This window comes from Urocitellus parryii, chromosome 5 (genome assembly GCF_045843805.1).
Source record: "Urocitellus parryii isolate mUroPar1 chromosome 5, mUroPar1.hap1, whole genome shotgun sequence".
Taxonomy (NCBI): domain Eukaryota; kingdom Metazoa; phylum Chordata; class Mammalia; order Rodentia; family Sciuridae; genus Urocitellus; species Urocitellus parryii.
The window spans coordinates 65,400,872-65,423,478 of NC_135535.1; the positions used below are offsets into that span (position 1 = coordinate 65,400,872).

At 38.7% G+C, this 22,607-nt stretch overlaps 1 protein-coding gene across 2 annotated transcripts in view; it reads right to left on the minus strand.

Moving 5' to 3' along the window:
- Positions 1 to 22,501, minus strand: part of Atf1 (activating transcription factor 1) — a 47,665-nt gene extending 25,164 nt beyond the window's left edge. Inside the window, exons 1-4 of one of the 2 annotated variants that reach the window (XM_026407063.2) lie at positions 22,227 to 22,501; positions 16,797 to 16,895; positions 3,364 to 3,483; positions 253 to 353 (exon numbers count right to left, since the gene is read on the minus strand). In XM_026407063.2, the coding sequence (XP_026262848.1) occupies positions 253 to 353; positions 3,364 to 3,483; positions 16,797 to 16,889 (314 nt within the window). In that variant the 5' untranslated portion in view covers positions 16,890 to 16,895; positions 22,227 to 22,501. The remainder of the gene's footprint in view (positions 1 to 252; positions 354 to 3,363; positions 3,484 to 16,796; positions 16,896 to 22,226) is intronic. The other variant, XM_026407064.2, reaches the window with a different exon arrangement.
- Between the last annotated feature and the right edge of the window lie 106 nt (positions 22,502 to 22,607).

The following is a 22,607-nucleotide window of genomic DNA, read 5'->3' on the forward strand; positions in this document are numbered from 1 at the left end:
CTTTCATATTGTTTTTAGAGTTAACTATCTGAGAGCAAATAGGGAAATATAGTATTTTGCCAGAATACAAGTCTAAATTCTTCTTCAGTTCAGCAAAGTAGGCCTTTTATAAAGTGGCTCCAGTCTACCTCTCTTAATATTTCCCTTCTTTAACACAGCCACATTCTCCCTCTTAAGTATGCTTTGCATAGCAACATTTGAACTCATTTGATAATACAACAAATGGAGGGTTTGGTACAAGAAAGCACTGACCTGTAAGATGGGCGCCGTGCTAGGATCCCGTGAGCTTTCTGTGAGGAGCCTATGCTGTCAGATGAGTCCTGAGACTCCTCACTTTCCGATAAAGATGATACCTAAAAAACAGAACTAGTTTAATATGATGAAGAATACAGATGGAAAAAGATTTGAGTCTTTACTTTTAAAAAATGTCTCCTGGGCGGGGTTTGTGGCTCAGCGGTAGAGTGCTTGCCTAGCATGTGTGAGGTTTGATTCTCAGCACCACATATAAATAAATAAAAATAAAGGTTCACTGACAACAACAACAACAACAAAAAACCCAAAACCCAAATTCATATACATATTAAATCTAAGGTCTAAAAAAAAAAAAAGGAGCAAAAGGAAAAAGGGAGAAAGTTTATTCAAGGAGCCCAAACTAATGAAAGGAGTAAATATAACACAGTAGACCCAGAGTTAAAAATAAAGTCTAGGGGCTGGGGATGTGGCTCAGCGGTAGCGAGCTCGCCTGGCATGCGTGCGGCCTGGGTTCGATCCTCAGCACCACATACCAACAAAGATGTTGTGTCCGCCGAGAACTAAAAAATAAATATTAAAAATAAATAAATAAAAAATAAAGTCTATCGCCCAAATACAAACAATACTATTCTACTAGAGCTTAAGACTACTCTGTGATCTCAATCTCCATCCTATTTCTACAACAATAATCAAAAATATTTTTGTTTCATTTACTAAGTCACTAATGCTACTGGATTTGGATTTTTGGACATGATAAATTTGAAAAGCCTATTATGTCCAACTGCCCACACTGAGCAGTCTACGAATCAGGGAAGAGGTTGTGGTGGATAACATAAATTTGAAAGGCACAGCTCTCTGGAGTTCATAAAGTCATAAGATTAGATAAGCTCATTAAGGATAAATATAAAGAAGAGAATCAAGAACTAAATCTAGGAACATTAAGAGATTGTAAAGAGGAGTGTGGGGAGCCATTCTCACACGTGATCGGGTGCCTCCCGTTGAGGGTCTGAGGCACTTTGGCAAAAGTCGAAGTTTTTCCCGGCCCTTTCCTGATGAGAGAGCCCATCCGTGTGGGGGTGTGCCTGACCACTGACCCCAGGGACCCAATCGCTGACCCTGACCTTGGAGTGCAGCCCCCCCTCAACCTTCATTGGATGGAATTCTCCCCTGAATCTCTTGTTCCCTAATAAAAGGCTACTCCCCGTCGTGCTTGCTCTCTCTCTCCTGCTAGCCCTGAGTAATCCTTGCTGCCCTGCTGGGCGGCTAGAGGAGCGAACCAGAGAGGGGAGCCGTCTCAGACCTAGCAATAGAATTAAGGTAATTGAGTCTTGTGTTTTTATTTCGATCTCGTCTAACTAACTTTATGCCTAGAACCTCATTAATGAAACCACTGCGCAGGCCGCGTGGTAGAGAGGAGGAACCAGCAAATGAGAACCAAATAAGTGCAGTCATAGGAAAACTAATGTAAAGAAAAAGAGATATATCATAAGCTGTTTACAGGTAAAACAAGGACTGAGAGTAGATGATTAGATTTAGCAAGGTGGAAGTGACTACAAAGGCAGATACAATCTGAAGATCTGTAGTAATCAGCTTTATCTTATTTTACAATGAAATGAGTTAAAACAAGTAAAGCCCTTAATGTATGGCACATGCACAATACATATTTTTTAACAAATATAAATACTTTTAAAACTAAATACAACAGGCAAGTTTCAAGTTATAGCAATATTTTATAATCGGAAAAAAAATTATTTTCAGTCTTTAAATGTATTAAATTCCCCAACATTTGTTCAAACCAGGAGTATGATACCTGACTTAATCTTCATTTTAAAAAATAAAATGGTCCAGCACTGTATATGTAGATTAGTGATACAGTGCTTGCCTAGCATGTGCAAGGCCCTGGGTTCAACCCCCAGCTCCGCAGAAAAATAAAATTAAATAATCCCAACAGACTTGTGGAAGAAACATAAGATTTCAGTTCTCTAGGTTAGTTAATTATCTACATAAAACCTTCCCCTAAACTATTTAGACTTAGACATTAAATTTCTAGAGAAGTTTGTACTATATTTTTTCATCTTCAAAAGTTCTACATATAACTACTTATTTATATCTCACATTGTCTCTATCTTCTGACAGAAATCGAAGAACTAGCTACAACTAGATAAATTAAGAAATAGTAATAGAAACAATCTAAAATGAAAAAAAAATCTATCACTGTCTTGTCTTCAAGCATCACAGACATTCCATTTCTAATCTAAATCTTTAGCTATTTTCACTATTTGTCTGACAGTTTACTCAAGACCTCTCACTAACCTCAAGTAAGAAAACAATTTCTAAACTGAGGTATTCCTTGTAACTAAGATCCAGTAGGTATTTCTCTTTGGTGAAAACACCAGAAAATAATAATTAAAACCTTCACATAAAAACTCCAAATTCAACATAGCCACCACCTTTTATACAGGTGCACTCAATCAAGATGCGCTCCAGAGTGACAACACTGCCAGTCACTATATATTCAGGAGGAAAAGATGAAACAGCTTTTCTTTCCATATAGCTGCTTCTAAAACTGACAGAAGACCATTGGTATTTTCAGATTCATAGGGGCCAGAAGATAAAATGGAGAGAAAATAGAAAAAAAAAGGGGGGAGACCAGGGTGGCCCCTTCATTCCTAAAGTTGCCAGTATTAGTAATGAAGTTAGATACAAATTCCTCTACTCGAGAGAAAACTCTCTTATTTAACCTCTAAAAAGCCTCAAGCCTAAGATACTTTTTTTTACTTTGCTAAGGCTCTCAAATCATTACCTTTGCTTCACAAGTTCCTTCATGAGGATACCACTTGGATAAAAGGGTTTTAAGACAGTTTCATTTCCTAAAATTCTTAAGCAATAAAACTTCCCCCAAAATTGTTTTCTAATTTTACTGGGAAATATATACATGGAATTAGAAATTCTAAAACATTTCTATTTGCCTCATTTGGTGTGCAGTCTACCTAATTTCTAAGACAACTTTGTTGTATTGGTTTGTCATATTGTAACTTCAGCAACTTGAATGTCTGAAGACTTAGGGTATAAAGGTCCCCATGTTTGACCACTGTCTTCAAATTTCTGTACCGTTTGCACATGTGGTGGGTGAATTACAGAAGAATGAGCTGCCTGGATGACCCCCTGAACCTGTACTTGCTTTCCAGGAAGAGGTACAATTGTCACTGGCGAAGATCCTCTTAATGACATCTAAGAACAAATAAAAATTCAATTAACAAAAAATATATTGTACCTATGCACATAAGACAGCTGAGATCTTAATACTGGAAAACACATTTAATCACATGTATTACCAAGCATCAGGTACAGCCTGTACACCAGAGACTAAACTAGGAGGTGAGTGTACAAACTAATTTTAACAAGTAGAATAAGAGTTGTAATACAGGAAAAGTAGAAAGTACTGAATTGTGGAAGCAAAGAAAGAATATTAACTTCAGCTGGGTCTTAAAGGACAAAATTCCCAGAGAGTATGTATGTAGATAAAGAAGGGCAGGAGGACTAGAAAGGTATTTCAGACAGAGGAACTGATTGCAAAAACATGGAGGGATCTTTAGAACACATTGTTCTGAGGAGATGTGGTTGAAAACCAACTAAGAAATCAAGAGTCCAAGTGACAGAAATTCCAACTTTGGGCAGTCTCTTGAAATATAAAATAAAATATTTTGAGTAAATGATTTAATTTATTAAATAAAAACTAATTTATTCCTATGGAAATCTGATGAGGGTTCATGAGAATACATGACAAAATCCTAAACTATGAAGTCTACCCACTATTCTTCAAGTCACCTTGAAAGACAATTCAGTTACTGACAAAGTCAACTCTACTTTGTTCCTTTCTGACTCCATTTACCTTTCTACACCTTCTTTCTACGCCTTTTCTTTTTCTTCCTCTAAGCCACTTTCTTCTGCAGTTACATTGTATTCTAGGAAGTATAGACCTGCTAAATAAGTTTCTTTAGAACAAGGAACCAAAACTATCCCCAGGCAACAGCAAGCCTTGCAGAACAGATCACCCCACGATAAGCTTGCCCCATTAAATATCCCAGTAAAAGAACCAAGGCTGGCTCCGTGCAGGAGCAATCATCTCACCATGGGAACCAAATTACCCCTCTCAGAGTGATGACCTTCCCAGAGTTTCACAGAACCAGTCATGAAAAAAGGTTCAACAGGGCTGGGGATGTGGCTCAAGCGGTAGCGCGCTCGCCTGGCATGCGTGCGGCCCAGGTTCGATCCTCAGCACCACATACAAACAAAGATGTTGTGTCCGCCAAAAACTAAAAAAATAAATATTAAAATTAAAAAAAAAAAAAAAAGGTTCAACCAAACCATGGCTTGACCAGTATGATTTCCTCTGTCACCTATACAAACGCTCCAGCTACGCAAGATACCAACCCTAGCCTTTAATTCCATTTTTTATAAAATCTCCAAGTTTCTGTCAATCCCTTGAAGATAGATCTTTGGTCACTATACCCCCATGAGGTATTCTTTGTATGGCCACACCCATTAAAAGTTCCTTTTCTTGAGGCTGGGGTTGTAGCTCAGCGGTACAGTGCTCGCCTAGCATGAGCAAGGTGCTGAGTTATATCCTCAGCACCACATAAAAATAAATAAATAAAGGTATAAAAAAATCACAAAAATCTTAAAAAAAAAAGTTCCTTTTCTGTCCTTCATTGTTGCTAGTGTCTTTGATTGGTATATTAGGACAGATGGCTGATCCTGGTTTGTTGGGAACACTTTGCCCAAGGTTGCCAGTAAACAGTTCTACCCCTTTTTCTTTCTTTGTACCCAGGATTGAACTCAGGAAAATTTAACCACTGAGCCAGATCCCCAACCCTTTTTTTGTATTTTATTTACAGACAGGGTCTTGTTAAGTTGCTCAGGGCCTCATTAAAGTTGCTGTGGCTGGCTTTGAACTTGTGGTCCTCCTGCCTCAGCCTCCCAAGCCACTGAGATTACAGGCATGTGCCACTGTGCCCAGCACCTCTACCTCTTTCAAGAAGATTTCTCAGATATTTTTTCTTATCTTCCTTGGACAACTCTAGTTCATACATTCCTCTTGGCTTAAATCACAAACTAAAATTCTAGGCTGTGAAAGTCACCTTCCTGAAATATGCCTTTTTTCTTTCTTGGCAATGGACCCAAAGAATAAGAATAAACAATTCACAAATCTTAAGTCCAGCTGTACAGTTATCATTATACTCAAAAATAATAAAAGATCCCCTTACCTTTCAGACCCCAAGCGAAGCCATTCAATTAATAGAGAAAGCTTATAATGAGATTAATTTTCAATTCTAAAAGATTAAGAGCCATCATTTCTAAAGAGTTTCTGGCAATCCATGTACACTGTGGGTCTGGCAAATGGAAAGGAAAAAAATAGGGACCAGATTTTGCTAATAGCTGTCCCTCACCCTTATTAACACTATTCTTCCAACCTCACAAAATGCTCATTACTCAGGGTCTCAAAGTCCACACCCTTCTGACACTCACTCTGAAACCTGATAATTTAAATTCTAAGAGACTTCTCAAGGGAAGAAGCTGGTCCTGAGCCAGGCAATGTAGTGCACTCCTGGAATCCCAGTGACTTGGAAGGCTCAGGCAGGAGGATCACAAGTTCAAGGCCAACCATAACAATTTAGCAAGGCCATAAGCAACTTAGTGAGACCCATCTCAAAATAAAATAAAATTTAAAAATAAATTAACCAATTCAATAAAATGAGTAGCCAGCCATGATGGCACACACCAGTAATCCCAGTGGTTCTAGAGGCTGAGGTAAGAGGATGGTGAGTTCAAAACCAGCCTCAGCAACTTAGTAAGGCCCTATCTGTAAATAAAATGTAAAAAAAGGCTGGTGGGGCTGGGGATATAGCTCAGTTGGTAGAGTCCTGTCTAGCATTCACGAGGCCCTGAGTTCAATCCCCAGCACCACTACCATAAAAAAAAAAAAAGGCTGGGGATGTGGTTCAGTGGTTAAGTGCCTTGGGTTCAACCCCCAGTACCAAAAAATAACAAATACAGTATGATTACTTATCCATGTTAATATCAAGTGCTTGAAATGTGGCTGGTGTGATTTTTAAATGTATGTAAGCTTAACTAATTTAAATTAAAACTAAGATACCAAATTGTGGCTAATGGCTACCACAGTGAAAAGTGAATTTTTCATCTCGAGAATTGTGGAACCTACTGGCATATTGTGGATGACCCCAGAACTCCTTTGAAGAGATAAATGAAAAATTAGAAAGGAAAGGATTTTTTAAGAGCTTCTAAATTGGACTAAAGCCCTGATTTTTCTCATACTCCGTGGGATACCTGAACTTAAAATGTTCTCCCTAGCTAGCTAATTGGGTAACCTAAGATGGTAAATGCTTGGGTAAGGAGGTAGGGCAGGGAATTTGTAGAATGTCATAAGAAAGAAGCCTCTTCAGCCAGTGTTTGAATCCAAGTTCCAGAAAAGCATACAGGATTTGGAGCCTGATAAGGCAGGACTATTTCTCAGCTAAAGGGCACTCACTAGCCTTTGTGATGCTTATCAAATCACTTACCCTTTCAAGGCCTAAGTTTCTTCCTTTGTAAAAAGAACTAGTACTATATTTTTCACAGTTATTATAACAACAATTAAAAGAATAATAAAAGCAAAATGGGAAGGTAGGGAAAAAAAGCCTACATCTATATGTTTCTTATTTGGTTCCTGTTTCAACAAGGTGTTAAAAAATGTGTGTGCCTATGTGTCCTATAAATAACAGGAAAATTTAAGAACTGTATGGATATTTCATATTATCTTTTATTTTAAGTATAATAATAAAGTTATGGTTATGTTCTTTAAAGGAGTCTTTATATTTTAGAGATACATATGGACATACTGAAAGCCAAAATGATAAATCTAGGATTTACTTTAACATCATTCAGCCAGCAAGAGGTGGGGGCACGAGACAACATAAAATACTAATTACTGAAACTGGGTGATGAAAACCATGATGGTTCAACCTAATTATCTCTGATTCGCAATAGGTTTGAAAATTTCCGTAAGTTTTTGAAAAGGACCAACAACAGTAAACACTAAGTTGCTGGTCCTGTCTGGCTCCAGAGCCCAGTGTTCTTTCCATGATCTCTTATGCCTCCAGTTGCCAATCAGGACGTTTTTACAGCCTCTCACTTGGTATTGGTCAACAGGCATGCCTGAATGCTAAACAAACAACTGTTCAGTGAATTAACTAATTATCTCCCCAATTAAAGACACTAAGCAAATTTCTACAATTTCTTCTGGGTATCTTTTTGATTTTTCCAACTTGAAAGATGTAAAGATTTATATTTCCTCACTTAGAATATTTGTCCAATTTTTCATTTTGCACCAAGTAACAATAAAGGGGGGACACAGATGATATGCTAACTTTCCTAGCTTCCTTAAGCCTATATGGCCAGGGAAAAATGTTTTCTACTTTAAGTTTTGGTAGGCCCATTCTCACTGTTGACAATTCATCTTGTTCCAGTCAGTGCCCTCTCAAATGAGAAATCTAATATCTTTTGAATACAATACCTTAAAATAAAGCTGCAAAACAGCTGAAAACAAAGAGAAAACTCTAAAAACATACATAGCTGGGTCTCTTCTCCTATTAGAGTAGAATTAGTACGCATTTTATACAATCTCTTCCAGAAATGACAAGGGAATATTTTCCAACTAATTTTATGAGGACAAATAAATTACCAAAAAGAAAAAGAAAACCACAGACCAATAACTCTTATAAATTTCAATATAAAAATTATCAACAAAATATTAGCAAATTAAATCCAGTAACATATAAAAAAATGTCATGTCCAAGTGCAGTTTATTCCAGGTATGCAAGGCTGGTTCAACATTCGAATATCTATGTAACACAACACATCAACAGGCCAAAGAAGAAAAAAAATTCGTAAGATTGTACCAACTGCTGTACAGAAGATATTTGAGAAGTACAAAATTTCTTTTCAAGACAGGGTCTTGGTATGTTGCCCATGCTGGTCTCCAACTATGAGCTCAAGCAACCCTCTCACCACAGCAGCTGAGACTACAGGTATGTATCACATGCCCAGCTCTAACATCATTCCATTTAAAAAACAAAACAAAAACTCAGAAAACTAGGAATAGATGGGAATTTCCTTAAACTCAGAAAGTAAAAACCTAGCTGACATCACACATAATGGTGAAAGAATGTTTTCCCCTCTAGGTTCAGGAATAAAGCAAGATGTCCATTCTCACTACTCAATGTGGTTAAGTTCCAGTCAGTGCAATAAAGGCAAGAAAAGATTGGAAAAGAATAAACAAAAACATCCCTATTTGCAGATTACACGGTTATCTACAAAGAAAATCCCCACATCTTAAAAACAACAACAACAACAAAACCCCACAACTCATCCTTCCTAGAACAAGTGAGTTCAGTAATGTTGCAGGGTACAAGATCAAGATCAATTTACAAAATCAAATGCTTTTCTATACTCAAAAAATGAACAAGTAAAATTTAAAATCAACACAATATTATTTACAACTGCTCCAAAAAAATATACAATACTGAGGGCTACTTGTCTATTTAGCTCAGTGGTAGAACACTTGCCTAGAACAATTGTTGGCAGAAAGTGTTAATTACTGGCCCTCTTCAGAACTGCCTCAAGGAGAGTCAAGGTTGCATACTATCCTTCCTGGTGCAGTCAGAATCCAATGACTGGTGCAGACAGGAAATATAAACGACCTGTTGGCCCCACACCTCAATCCACAAGAACTATTTGGCTTCAGAGCTTCCTATGGGGTCATTTGAGGCCTTTGTTGAGACTGAATCACAATTCAACTTCTCCCTCTGCCCAATCCTATTCCTTCTCTTCCTTCCCATCTACAGGTGGTAATTCCCCAGATGTACCCCTAATAAACCCTTTGCGTGCTAATCTCCCTTTTCTATTCTGCTTTCTGGAAACCCAAACTGTGAAAGACATCAAAGGGCTGGGAGGCAAATCATGTCTCCACTTACTACTTGTGTGACCTCTAAGACAGAAGATTATAAAAGAACAGGTTAATACAAGGTAAGGCCTTAAAATGTATAAATGCTTAAGAAATTCACCTGGCAGGTAAATTTAGCTGTAATCATTTTATCCTTTATTTCCTATGCACCTGATTAAAGTATACAAATTTCTCCATAATATGAGTATCACTGATAGTTAAGAGCTGGAAAAGACCTTAGAGATCACCAATTCTAACACTTTTAATTTCCAGATGATGAATATCTGGTCTTCTTTAAGAAGTAAATTAATTATACAATGTACCAGAGTCAATAAAGTAAGTGACAAAGCCAGGACTCAAACCAGGTCTTCTGACTATATCCATTGTTCTTTCTAATAAACAACTCGGTCTCTCAATCTACATATACTTTATAATTCAGTGAAATTCTTCTTGCCATAACTGAAACTTGGCTACCGTCTGAGGACCACCACCTCTACTACAGTTCTTCACTGCACTCCTCATGAGCCTACACATAGGTGAGTGTTTCCCTTCATACTTCCATGTCCTTCCCCATAACTCCCAATTTTGAAGTCTGTAACACAGGCTGCTCATTCTTGGGACAGTCATGTCCCTTTATTTAAGACTTCAGAATCTGGATCAATCTGTTCTCTCCCATCTACTCCTCATATAATCTGGTGATTTTAATATGCAAAATCTAATATTTCCATGCCCAGGCATTTCATCCATTATCTTTCTTTCTTTTTTTTCTTTTAGGTACCAATGACTAAACACAGACACAGAGACATGTAACCACTGAGTCACATCCAACCCTTAATTTTTTTTTTTTTTTTTAATTTTGAGACAAGGTCTTGCTAAGTTGCTTTTAGGGCCTCACTTGAGTTGCTGAGGCTGGCTTTAAATTTGTGGTCCTCCTTCCTTAGCCTCCCAAACTGCTAGGATTATAGGCTCCTGGCTTATATTTCATTTATTTTCAGTTATATTTTGTTTCATTTCATTTCAAATGAGGTCTTACTATGTTGCCCAGGCTGGCCTCAAATTCCTGAACTCAAGTGATTCTCCCACCTCAGCCTCCCAAGTAGCTGGGACTACAAGCACATGCCACTGCAACTGACCAGGCTTCTGTTTTTGACGACCTCTCTTTCAAAGCCCTGTTTTTCACTCTCCTCAGGCACATATTCCTCTTGTCATATCCTAAAGAGTTTCTCATCAGACATTTTGGAAAGGACAATTCTTTCATGTGCAGGAATATCCTGTTCAATGCAAGACATTTAGCATCTGGCCCTGCCCATTAAGTGACAGGAGCAACCCTACCCCTACCCCCCCACCCACAATTTCCAGACATCTCAGTAGGGAAGCAGTACTACCCCTCCACCCCCAGTTGAGAAACACTGACTTAAACCCTTTCATTACAAATATATGCACCCCTCCACAATGTCAAATTCAAATATCCCTCATTCTAAGCACTACCTCCTTCCAAAACTTTCTACCTCTAGTACTTGGACTCAACAATTTGTATACAACAAAAGAAATTACCATCTATTGATCCTACTCTCTTTTCTTGGCTCTTGATCCCACTGAGGCCCGATTTCCTTCTTAACAACTTAAATGTCATGTCCAGCATGATAATCACTATACTGCATGCACTCTCAATGTTCTTTTTTCTTGTTCCACTACATATAGTTCAAGTACACTTGAATATGACCAGAGGAAAACACAGAACTAAACTTCTCCAGTAGATCATTAATGGTCTCTAGCAATCCTACCATATATCCCTACTCTACTGAAATCTCTTCTTAGTAGACTATTTTATAAACTATTCTTCCTATATTCTGAAAGCATTTCACACACAAATCCCCCAAATTTATAAGAAAACTTTCAGTGTCTCATCCCCAATCTACCCACCTAACATGTATTTACTTTCTAATTATACATAATATACTTGTGCTCATATCAAGTTAATTTCTCCACCTGTAGATTAATTTTCATCTCCTTTCATAAGGACACCATCCTAGAATTGTTCTTTCTTTTCCTGTATTATCAAATTTTCTCCCTCTATGCATCATTCCCTTTGGTACATAAAAAGCTGTTAATTTATCCCATCTTTAAAAATAATCAAAAGAGCCAGGTATCTGGCATATATGCTTGTAATTCCAGCAACTCAAGCTGCTGAGGCAGAGGGATCAAAGTCTGAAGCAAGACCCTCCCCAATTTAGCAAGACTCTGTCTCAAGATAAAAGATAAAAAGAACTAGGTGTTTAGCTCAGTGGTAGAGTGCCCCTGGATTCAATCCCCAAAACCACCCACACACCAAAAATAAAATAAAACTTTCACAATCTACAACCCCCTCAGAAAACTTATTTCCTAGATCACTTTTGAACAATACTCCTCAAAGAAGTTGTTTATTCATTCAGGAGTTGTCAAATGAGTTTGCATACTCATTTTTCTCCCGTCTTTCCACGCTCTCTTGGATCAAATTAGATTTTTACTAAAATAATTCTTGTCAAGGCTTTCAAGGAGCCATGTTGTGAAATATACCTGATTACTGTTATCTGTGTTAGGTATAAAATTGCCACATACAATGAATTATCAAAAAATGAACCTCTGGGGCTGGAGTTGTGCCTCACACATGCGAGACCTCAGCACCACAAAAAAAATAAAATGAAATAAAGGTGTTGTGTCCAACTACAACTAAAAAAAAAAAAAAAAAAAAAAAGAACCACTGCTCCTTAGGGGAAATAGGGAATTATGTTTCTACGGGTCTCTGGGCACAACATTCTCAACAACTGATCAATATATAACCTTGTTTTATGTGTATTTCTACTTAAAGATACCTTATTTAAAACATGTTGTTAAGCCATTAACATTGAGCTCACAGTCAATAGCACTATAATTCATGCCTAAATGAAATTTATCAAAAACAACATGCTATTTTCTCCATTACAGCCTTCTTGCACTTGGGAACACAAGAGAGCACTAAAGTACTATGTTTGGAGCCATTTTAAACAGCACAAAATGCAAAAGACACGGCACTAAGTAGATGGCAAAAAGAACAACTATTTACAGAATGATAGTTGATACAAGAGAGGCCCAGAACCACTGACTTCATTCTTTGTTGATTGTATTAGGGTTCTCTAGAGGAACAGAATCAATAGGAAGTATAATTACAAAAAGAGGATTTAGTAGGTTGGCTATGCGACCAGAAGCTGGATAGTCCACAATGGCCATCTACAGGCTGGAGAGCTGGAAGAACCAGGAGCTACGTAGTCCAAGAGGCTGAAGCTCCAGAACAAGAGGCATCAATGGTGCTACCCTAGTCCAAAACCAAAGAACTCCCTAAAGAATCACTGGCAGAGTCCACTTTAGAAGAGTGAAGAAGTGACAGTCCAATATCCTCAGATGATCACAGCAGCAATCAAGAACTGTTAAAGCTGCTGCTTCCTTGTTCTTCCAACTTTTATTCCACCCAAGCCATCATCCTATTGAATGGTGAAGCCCATGCTTAGGGAGGGTCTCCCGTAAGCTATACCACATGCCAATCATTCCGGCACACATCCTCGTTGACACACCCAGAAACCTCTTAATCATTGGCATCTCTTAATCCAATCAAGTTGGCGATTCAAATCAACCATTACAATGATATCCACCTTTCAGTAATCTCATCTAGTTCCATGACTGATTACACTTACATTAAACAGATGTAGTCCCCCAGTTCTTGAATGTTATGTTCTGTTTTTCTGTTTTCCAATTTGACAATTTCTACTGGCTCAAATTCACAGATTATTTCCTCAGTTGTGTTTGAGGAAACTCTACTAATAAATTCAAACACCATTTCATCTATGTTACCGTTTTTATTTCTATTTGATTTTTCATATAGTTTCCATTCAGGCATGATGAACACTAGAATAACATATTGTTTTAAATTCATTATCTGATACTTCCAACAGCTAGATCATCTTGAATCTGGTTCTGTTAATTATTTTGGTTTCTGGAAAGTAATTTTTTTCTTGCTTTTTTGATGTTTCAATTCATAATTTCTGCCTGAATGATGGACATCATGTGTAAGATAGTTCAGACTGAGGCAAATAGTATTTATGCTTAGAAATGGATATGATTCTTCTTCTATATCATAAGTGTGTGTTAAGTGGGGGAGGGTTGAGCCAATCTATTCAGAAATCAAACTGGGCTGAGTTTATTATGATTAGCTAAAGTGTACTAACCAGCTTAAATTTCTAGTGGGGCCTGCTTGGGATGGTGGAGGGGCTGGTTTGCCAGAGGGTTTTTCTCACTGCTCTTGCTCCATCCTCAGCTTCAGGCTGTCTCTCTGCAGTTCCCCCCAAGAGGCTTTCTCCATACTCCTGTTCCTCCCCCAGGGATAGACTGTTGTTGCTACACTTGAAAGCAGAAGAGGGAAGGTTCTCTATTATCCTGTCCCTGTCTCAGTCTCAGGTAGGATTTATATTCTTAGGTTTTAGTGGGTGGGCTTTCTCCTAGTGGCAGAAACACTAATGATGTGAGACCAGGACAGTTTCCTGCCTTTCCTCAGGGTTGTTGGTTTTCTTTTTCTTTTCTATTTCTTCCAGACACCATGGAAAAAAGGGTTTGATCCCTTTCTCCAGTGGTTTTAAACTCCTTTTCCATAGGAAAAAATGGACCAAGCAGGCCTGGACCCATACAGACAGGCTTTCTCTGGTTTCTTTTGCTCACCCCACCTCCACTTCTTGTCCCAGCTTTCTTATGAGCAAATGTTAGAGATCCTTCAAGAAAAGCCTATAAAAAGATATGTCTGCAGCTCCCAAAGGTTCTGGATTCTCATGCTAGCCTATTCCTGAACTTTATAATTCATTAAAAATTTAGCTAAATTATTCTTTCTCCCTGGTAAGACAGTCTGACCTTGTTTTGTACTCTGCCACAGATGCCATGCACATATCCTATCTCTGTGGGTTCAAGAAAATTTATGAGTTTGCAGATTACATAATTTATTTTTGTTTTAGGTATAAGCAACACTCTATCCAGCTTTCTACATCCTAGGCAGCAGCTAGAGCCCCCATTTTTTCAGTATTATCTATATATCCATAATTCCTAAATGTAGACCTCTCCCCCAAAATCCAGACTCAGGTATATCCAACTACTACAGGATAAATCTACTTGGATTGTCTGGTGGACAGATTTTAAGGTGGTCCTCGTGATCCGAATCTCCTAGTGTTCATGTCTACTCTCTCCTTGAGTGTGTCTTTTCTTCTGGGGACGGAGGAGTAACTAGAGATCAAACCAAGGGCTTTGTGTATGCAAGGCAAACACTTTGCCATTGAGCTACATTCCACCCTCTCTCCTTGAGGGAGGACTTGTGATTTGCTTCTAACCAACAGAATATAGCAAAGTTGATGCAAATTATTCCCATGATTATGTTACATTTTATGGCAAAGAAATGGGATATCATTTCCTTGACTATGGTATATATTACACAAGACCCTGTCCAGTAAGCATACTGGTTCTCATTCTTTTACTGGGCTTAAAGGAAGCAGGAAGCCATGTTGTGACCTGCCTATGCAAAGAATCACATGACAGGGAATTAGAGGCACCTTCTAGGAGACAAAAATAGCATCCAGCCAAGAGCCAACAAAAAACTGAAGCTTTCAATCCTACAGCCACAATGAAATGAATTCTGCCAACAATCTAACTGAGCTTGGAAGTGGAGACTTCTCTAGTCTAATCTCCAGGCAAGAACCCAGCCCTAGTCAACACCTTGACCACAGCTTGTTGAGATCTCAAAGAAGAGAACCAGCTAAGATATGTCTGATCTTACAGAAACTGTGAGCTAATAAATGTATATTGTTTTATGCCCCTAAGTTTGTGGTAATTTGTTCTGCAGCATAGAAAACTAATACAAAAAGAATGAGAAACTTAACAAATCTAAAAGCAAATTTATTTATTTATTTATTTTTGGTAGTGCTGGGAATTGCACCCAGGGTTTAGCACATACCAGGCAGGCACTGTTCTACTGAACTACATTCCCAGCCCTTAAAACCAAATTCTTGATTGTCAATATCCCCCTAAAAAGCAAAAAAAAAAAAAAAAAAAAAAAAGAAAAAGAAAAAAGAAAGAAAAATGTTCTATTGTCCATCTCAATAAATAGCAACTCCATTCTTCTACTTTCAATCAAGCCAAAAACTATGCAGTTAATGTTAACATCTTTCTCTAAAACTTGACATCCAATGCAAGAGCAAATATTATTTGCTTTACAATCAACAGACATCCAGAATCAAACTTTCTCTCACTACCAACACTGCTACCTCATTGGCTCAAGCCACTATCACTTCTCATGTACATTTCTGTAACAGCTCCTAACTGGTTTTTCTGCTTTAATTCCACAAAGCACAAGAAGAATCCTGTTGTGTGTGCTTGTTTTTTTTTTTTTTGTTTTGTTTTGTTTTTGTCTTTTTCAGTACTGGAGACCAAACACAAGGACACAAAGAACCAGGTAGGAGAATTTTGTGTTTGAGACCAGCCTCAACACCCAGTGAGACCATCTCAAAAAAAATTTTAAAAAGCGGGCGGGGGGCGGGGGGTCCCTGCAGCTGTGGCTCAGTGGTAGCGCACTTGCTGCTGGCATGTGTGAGGTGCTGGGTTCAATTCTCAGCACCGCATATAAATAAAATAAAGGTCAATCAACAACTAAAAAAAAAAAAATTTAAAGGAAAAAAAATTTAAGCTAGACAGAATGGCACACTCCTATAAATCCCAGAGACTCAGAAAGTTGAGACGGGAGGATGGCAAATTCAAAGCTAGCCTTGGCAACTTAGCAAGAACCTGTCTCAAAATTAAAAACAAAAAGGGCTCAGTGGTAGAGTACCCCTGAGTTCAAGACCCAGTACCACAAAACAAATAAATAAATAAATTTCCAATATAGCCAGGATAAATCTGTTGAAATGAAGATGATTCACCTCTTGAAACCATTAGTCTGTGTCTCAAGTTAGTACAAAAGTCAAATAATCACATTTTTCTGATGTTACAAATTAGAAAATATTCTAAATCATTGTTCTCCATGAAATTCTACCTCCATTTCATGTAGGTAGAATTCTCCTACATGAAATCTACTGCTCTAGGTTTTGAGAAGTCCATCGTAAAACAACTCTAAATATACTTTATATAAAATAAAATAAAACCAATTGGTCTTAACCGAGTGTGGTGGCACACAACTGTAACCCAAGACTCAGGAAGCTGAGACAGGAGGATTACAAGTTTGAGGCCAGCCTGTGTGACTTACTTAGCAAGACCCTGTCTCTAAAAGTTTTAAGAAGGGCTGGGGTTATGACTCAGGGATAGAGCACCACTGGATCCAATGCCCAGTACTACTGAAAAAAAAAATTGTCTTTGACAAGAGATTTAAATCAAATCCACCTTTCCTCTTTATATTTCAACATTTTAAAGTCTTTTCTTGTCTAGTTCTTTTTCTGAAGATTAGTAATAAAATATCTGAAATAACTTTCATACAACATATTCCTAACTTTGGTCCTTGCCTTACCTGTTGAGCAATATGAGAAATATGAGCTCCCTGAACTGCTGAACCAGGTTGAGGTGTAGTCTCTGAAGTGTTACTCTTGTGGGAATCTTCCATAATCAACTAAAAGGAAAAAAAGTCAGTTAAAATAAAAAATGCTACGAAATACTTATCTCATACTATATAAACATGTAAAACTCATCATTTGGTTGCCACCATGAAAGGGAACTGAAAGCTGCAGTATATAAAAAAGAGATATTCCTTGCATACTATTTTAAATTTTCTGAATTCTGACACACATAAGTACATGTTTAAATTTAGTAAATAGCATAATATGACTAAATTTTCAATGTTACCCACTCAGAATGTGTATGTTCATGAATACATATACTCCTTAATACAAGCTAGGGAATAGTTTCTAATTGCATACATAGTTTCATGTAAACAATGTATTGAGTATAAATTGAACAAATAAATAAATAAAACCATTCCTAAGGAGTTTCTAAAGATCTAGATGGTCAAAATAATCAACTGCAAGATATGCAAACAGGGTAAGAACGAAAATATGTAAATTTAAGAGACTGACTATGTCAAGTGGTAGGAGAACCACTAACAAAGAGATTGGTAAACTGGTGCACTGGAGGCTGTGACAGGAGGATTGTAAGTTCAAAGCCAGCTTCAGCAAAAGAGAGGGACTAAGCAACCTAGTGAGACCCTGTCTCTAAATGAAATACAAAAATAGGGCTGATTTAAATTAGTCAAGTGCCCCTGAGTTCAATCCCCAGAATTACCGAGAGAGAGAGAGAGAGAGAGAGAGAGAGAGAGAGAGAGAGAGAGAGATATTGATAAAAGATCTGAGTAAAATGTAAGGTATTTATGGTTATATGCAAAGATATTTAAAAAAACAGCTGGTTAGCAAGTATATGAAAAGACAGTTAACATCATAATCATTATCACTAGAGAAATAAAAAAGCAAAACCACAATAAGATACCACCTCACATCTACTAAAATGGCTAATATAAAAACAAAAAGAAAAAAGTGACAAATATTGGCAAGGATATGGAGAAACTAAAATTGTACTTTAGAAGTGAAAAATGGTCCAGCTGTTATGGAAAACAATACGGAGGCACCTCAAAAAACTAAGCAGAATTTCCAAATGACTCAGCATTTTCCCCTCTGTATGTACATATCCAGAGTTTGAAAGCAAGCCAGGCATGATGGTACAGGCCTGTAATCCCAGCAACTTGAGAGGCTGAGGCAGGAGAATTATAAATTGGAGGCCCACTGGGAAACTTAGCGAGACCCTGTCTCAAATTAAAAATCAAAAGGGCTGAGGATGCAGTTCAATGGCAGAACATATGCCTAGCAAGTACTACAAGGCCATAGGTTTGATTCCCAGTACCACCAAAAAAAAAAAAAAAAAAAAAAAAAAGCAGGGTCTTGAAAAGATATTTATGCATACACATAGCAGCATTATTCACAATAGGTGAAAGCAAAAGGTAGAAGCATCCCAAATGTTCATCAATGGATGAATGGATAAATAAAGTGTATGTACTTGCAACAAAGTATTATTCAGTTTAGAAAATAAGGAAATTCTGACCATGCTACCATATGGATGAACTTTGGGTACATTATACTAACTGAAATAAGCCAGTTGCAAAAAGATAAACACTGTGACTTCACTCATATGAGCTATCTAGAGTAGTTTTAAATCAGACTGCCAATGACTGGGTGAAGAAATGGAGGGTTGCTTAATGGGCATGAAAAAGTTCTGGAAAACTTTTTCACACACATTGTACAACCATGTGAATATACATAACACTACTGAATTATTTACATTTCAAAATGTTAAATTTTATGTTATGAGTAGTATACACAATTAAAAATTTGAGATAGCAAATCTAGGTATATGCCTCTTAGTATTACCAACTTAACTGTGAAGTTTAAGCTTACATACATATTCTTTTTACCTCCTTTTGTTTTTTGAAGTCAGAAAACAAATTCCTTTTTAATGTCTGAATTGAAGCTACTGTTTTTAGTCATTGGAAAAAAAGATGCAGTAAGCCATGCATGGTGTGCACAACTGTAATCCTAGGAACTCCAGAGTCTGAGGCAAGAGAATCCCAAGTTCAAGGCTAGCCTAGGCAACTCAGTGAGATACTCAGCAACTCAGCAAGATCTGGTCTTGAAATAAGACATAAAAAATGACTGGGAATGTAGCTCTGTGGTAAAGCACCCCATGGTTCAGTCCCCAGTCAAAGAAATAAAAATTTTAAGAAGAAAGATAAAATGCATAAAATCACCTCATGCATAAAGTGGCTTTAATTTTTCCCTCTTAATTTTTTCCCCTTTTTTCTAACTTGGAAAGTTTATAATAGAAAGAAAAAAAGAATGGCAAATCTTAATCAATTCCAGGTGTGGCAGCACACACCTATAATCCCAGTGCTCAGGAGGCTGAGGCAGGAGGATCCTGAGTACAAAGCCAGCCTCAGCGTCTTAGCAAAGCCCTAAGCAATTCAGTGAGATCCTATCTCTAAATAAAAAATACAACAACAAAAAAAGTAGGTGGGGGTGGTTAGGGATGTATCTTACTAATTAAGTGCCACTGCATTCAATTCCTAGTACCAAAAAATTTTTTTTAATAAATTAAAAATACTGATTTCTTCTCAGTCTTCTAAAAGAAGATAACCTATTTTCTATCATGTCATAAATAATCTCTCCTATCATTCTACCATTTCCTAAACACAGCCTTATGGTTTCATCTTATTATAAACCACATGCTCACATGTTTTATTGAAATTATCACAGCTTAACCTTTATTTGCTCACTTTTTTTTTTGGTGTGGGGGGGGCGGGGTGTGGTACAGGGATTAAACTCAGGGACATTAGGCCAATGAGCCACATCCCCAGCCCTATTTTATATTTTATTCAGAGACAGGGTCTCATTGATTTGCTTATTAGCATCCTGCTTTTGCTGAGGCTGGCTTTTAAACTGAGGATCTTCCTACCTCAGCTTCCCAAGCCACTACATGCTCACTTTTTCTTAACTAATATTCCTAAAATTGAGGTTAAAATTAACAATGTTTAAAAAAAATGTTTAACAGAAGAAACTTTATGTGTACAAACATTTGGGGCAGGGTGGGTACTAGGGATTGAAACCCGGGTGCTACATCCCAGACCTTTAAATTTTTAATTTTTAAAACAGGGTCTCATTAAATTGCTGGGGCTGGTCTTAAACTTGTGATTTTTCTACCTCAGCCTCCCAAGCTGCTGAGACAGAGAACCTGACTAAAAAGCATTTTCTCTAAAAATAAAACAAGTTCCAAGCTGCAGCTGAAAGCTTATCCAAACAGGGCAGAATCACAAGGGGGCAGTAAAACATAGATTCAGAGAATATAAGAAAGGGCACTCTTGGAGCTGGGGTTGTGGCTCAGTGGCAGAGTGCTTGCCTAGCATGTGTTAGGCACTGGGTTTGAGTCTCAGCACCGCATATAAATAAATAAAATAAAGGTTCATCAACAACTAATAAAAATATTTTTTAAAAGGGCACTCTTAAGAAAACTTGCAAAGAAAGGAACATTATAAGATAGGCATCAAATTATAGGGTTTTTATAATTTTTTTGCAGCAGTTTGGGGGATCAAATGCAGGGCTCTGTGCAGGCTAGGCAACCACTCTACCACTGAGTTACATCCTTGGCCACCTAAGAGTTTTTAAATGTCATCCTGGATTTCCTGTTTTAGAGATGTGCAAATCAAGGTTCAAAGAAATTAATTTGCTATGGATGTGAATGAAAGACCTGAAGCTAGAACTGTATTAATCGGAAGTCTCTGTGTTCTTTTATTCAGTATTGCTTCTCTTCCAAGAGTACCAGGAATACCCTTCGATTAATCTTTCCTGACTGCTCCAGGTTCCTCTTAATGTTTACAGTGTCTTGCACATATGCTAATAAGCAAGACAGCATATGTTCCCCTTCTTCTTATAGCACTTATCACAGTATTGTAATGCAGTAATTTTCTGTCTCCCTAGCAGAAAGTTAAGTCCTAGGAAATCAAAGACCACAGCCTGTTCCTAGGATAGCAATAATAATCTCATATTAACGTTGAATGTTTTTTTTCCCTTTATTTCCTTGTTTACTTGGAAATACTGATTTAAAACTAATAGGACAATGGCTAGAGAAATATTCTTAGAGGATTACTTCACCCCACCTTTAGAAACGGGGCAATTAAAGCACAAGAAAAGTTGCAGCCATATCACGCCCTGCTTTGGAAATTCATTATAATGAGATGACATAACTAAAAGGCATTTTTGAAAGGACTACCACCTACTGGGGATACAGCAGTATTGCACAGATATATCAGACCAAACAAGGTTAAAGAGCTATCACATTCAACTCGGAACCCTGGATTTTAACTAAAAGGTACATTGTAAAGTCGACAGGAAGAAATCCAGCATTTTACTAAAACGCATATTCTGTTAATAGCAAGTGTCTCGGGATAAAATACTGTACAAACTCTCATAGGTGAGGCCAGTTTAACAATGATCCCTACCAGAACTGCACTGAAATGGCCTTAGAAGTGTTAAATGCCCTAAAAAACTATTGGCCCAACGCTCTTCAAATGCTGACAAAACTAGCAAACATTATTTAACATTCATGATAATTTCAGTGATTACGCTTCACGCTCCAAGGCATAGTTGAAGCTGACAAATACCAGGCTTCACTTTTCCTTATGTGTTTGTTTTTACAGTACTGGAGATTGAACCCAGAGCCTTGAGCATGTTAGGCAAGTGATCTATCACTAAGCCATATTCCTAGTCCTTGCTTTATGATTAAAAAAAAAAAAATCAGAGAAAAGTGTCCTCGGCTTGCCCTTCGTCCAGGCGGGAAACAAACGACTTTTTGTCAGTGCCAGCCACGTAAAAACCTGTTCTCTTTCCTGCCCATCAGCCGCACCCTTCCAACACGGTTCGATTACGGCACTAACTGCGTCCCCACTAGATTGTAAGCTGCTTGAGGGATGACAGTTCTCGTCCTCCAGGGCAGGCACACACGGGCCGAGAACGGACACCGCACCAAGGCTACGCTGCCCTCCCCGGTTGCTAGCCCAAGACCGCGACCTCCGGCCTCCGACCGCAGAAGGCGGGCCTCTAGGGTAATACCGCCTGCGGCACCAAACTCTTGGCTTAATTTTCATTTGGGGCCGAGGGCAGGGAGGAGACCAACCACTGAAAGGACACCTCGCACAGCAAAGGCGCGAGGGCCGGAAGCGCACTCCTCCGGGCCCCCACGCAGCCCCTCCCCCTTCCGCCGCGCCCCTCCCCCACCGGAGCCGCCAGCGCGCGACCCCCACTCGGCACGCGACGGGCTCAGAATCCCGCCGGCTCCGCGCTCCTGCGCTCCCGCGCCCTTCCCGCCCCGGGCCAGGGGCGCTCGTCCCACCCCGCCCCCCACTTACCTGTGGCTGCCGCCTCGCTGCAGTCCGGGGCGGGAACTTCCACTCCCCCCTCCCAAGTGGATCCGAATTCACTACCCACTTCCCCACCCCCCTTTCGAGGCGAGGGACGTGCTTCTTTCTCAGGGTCAGGCGGGGCAGGGAGAATCAGTGTCACTCAACAGCCAATTGTCCTAAGCTACCGTTTCTCGGCAGTCAGGGCCGCCACTGGCGGCATGATCTACACCAAGCAGGGGGCAGGGGAGGGGGGCAAAACTCAGTGCAAGTGTGCGTGGGGGGTGAGGCTGGGCGGGGCCTCCGTGCGGGCCGCAGTGTGCGTCATTGCGCTACTCACGTGACGCGCCGCCATGTTGGCCACCCTCTATCGAGTCATGAGCTGTGCCC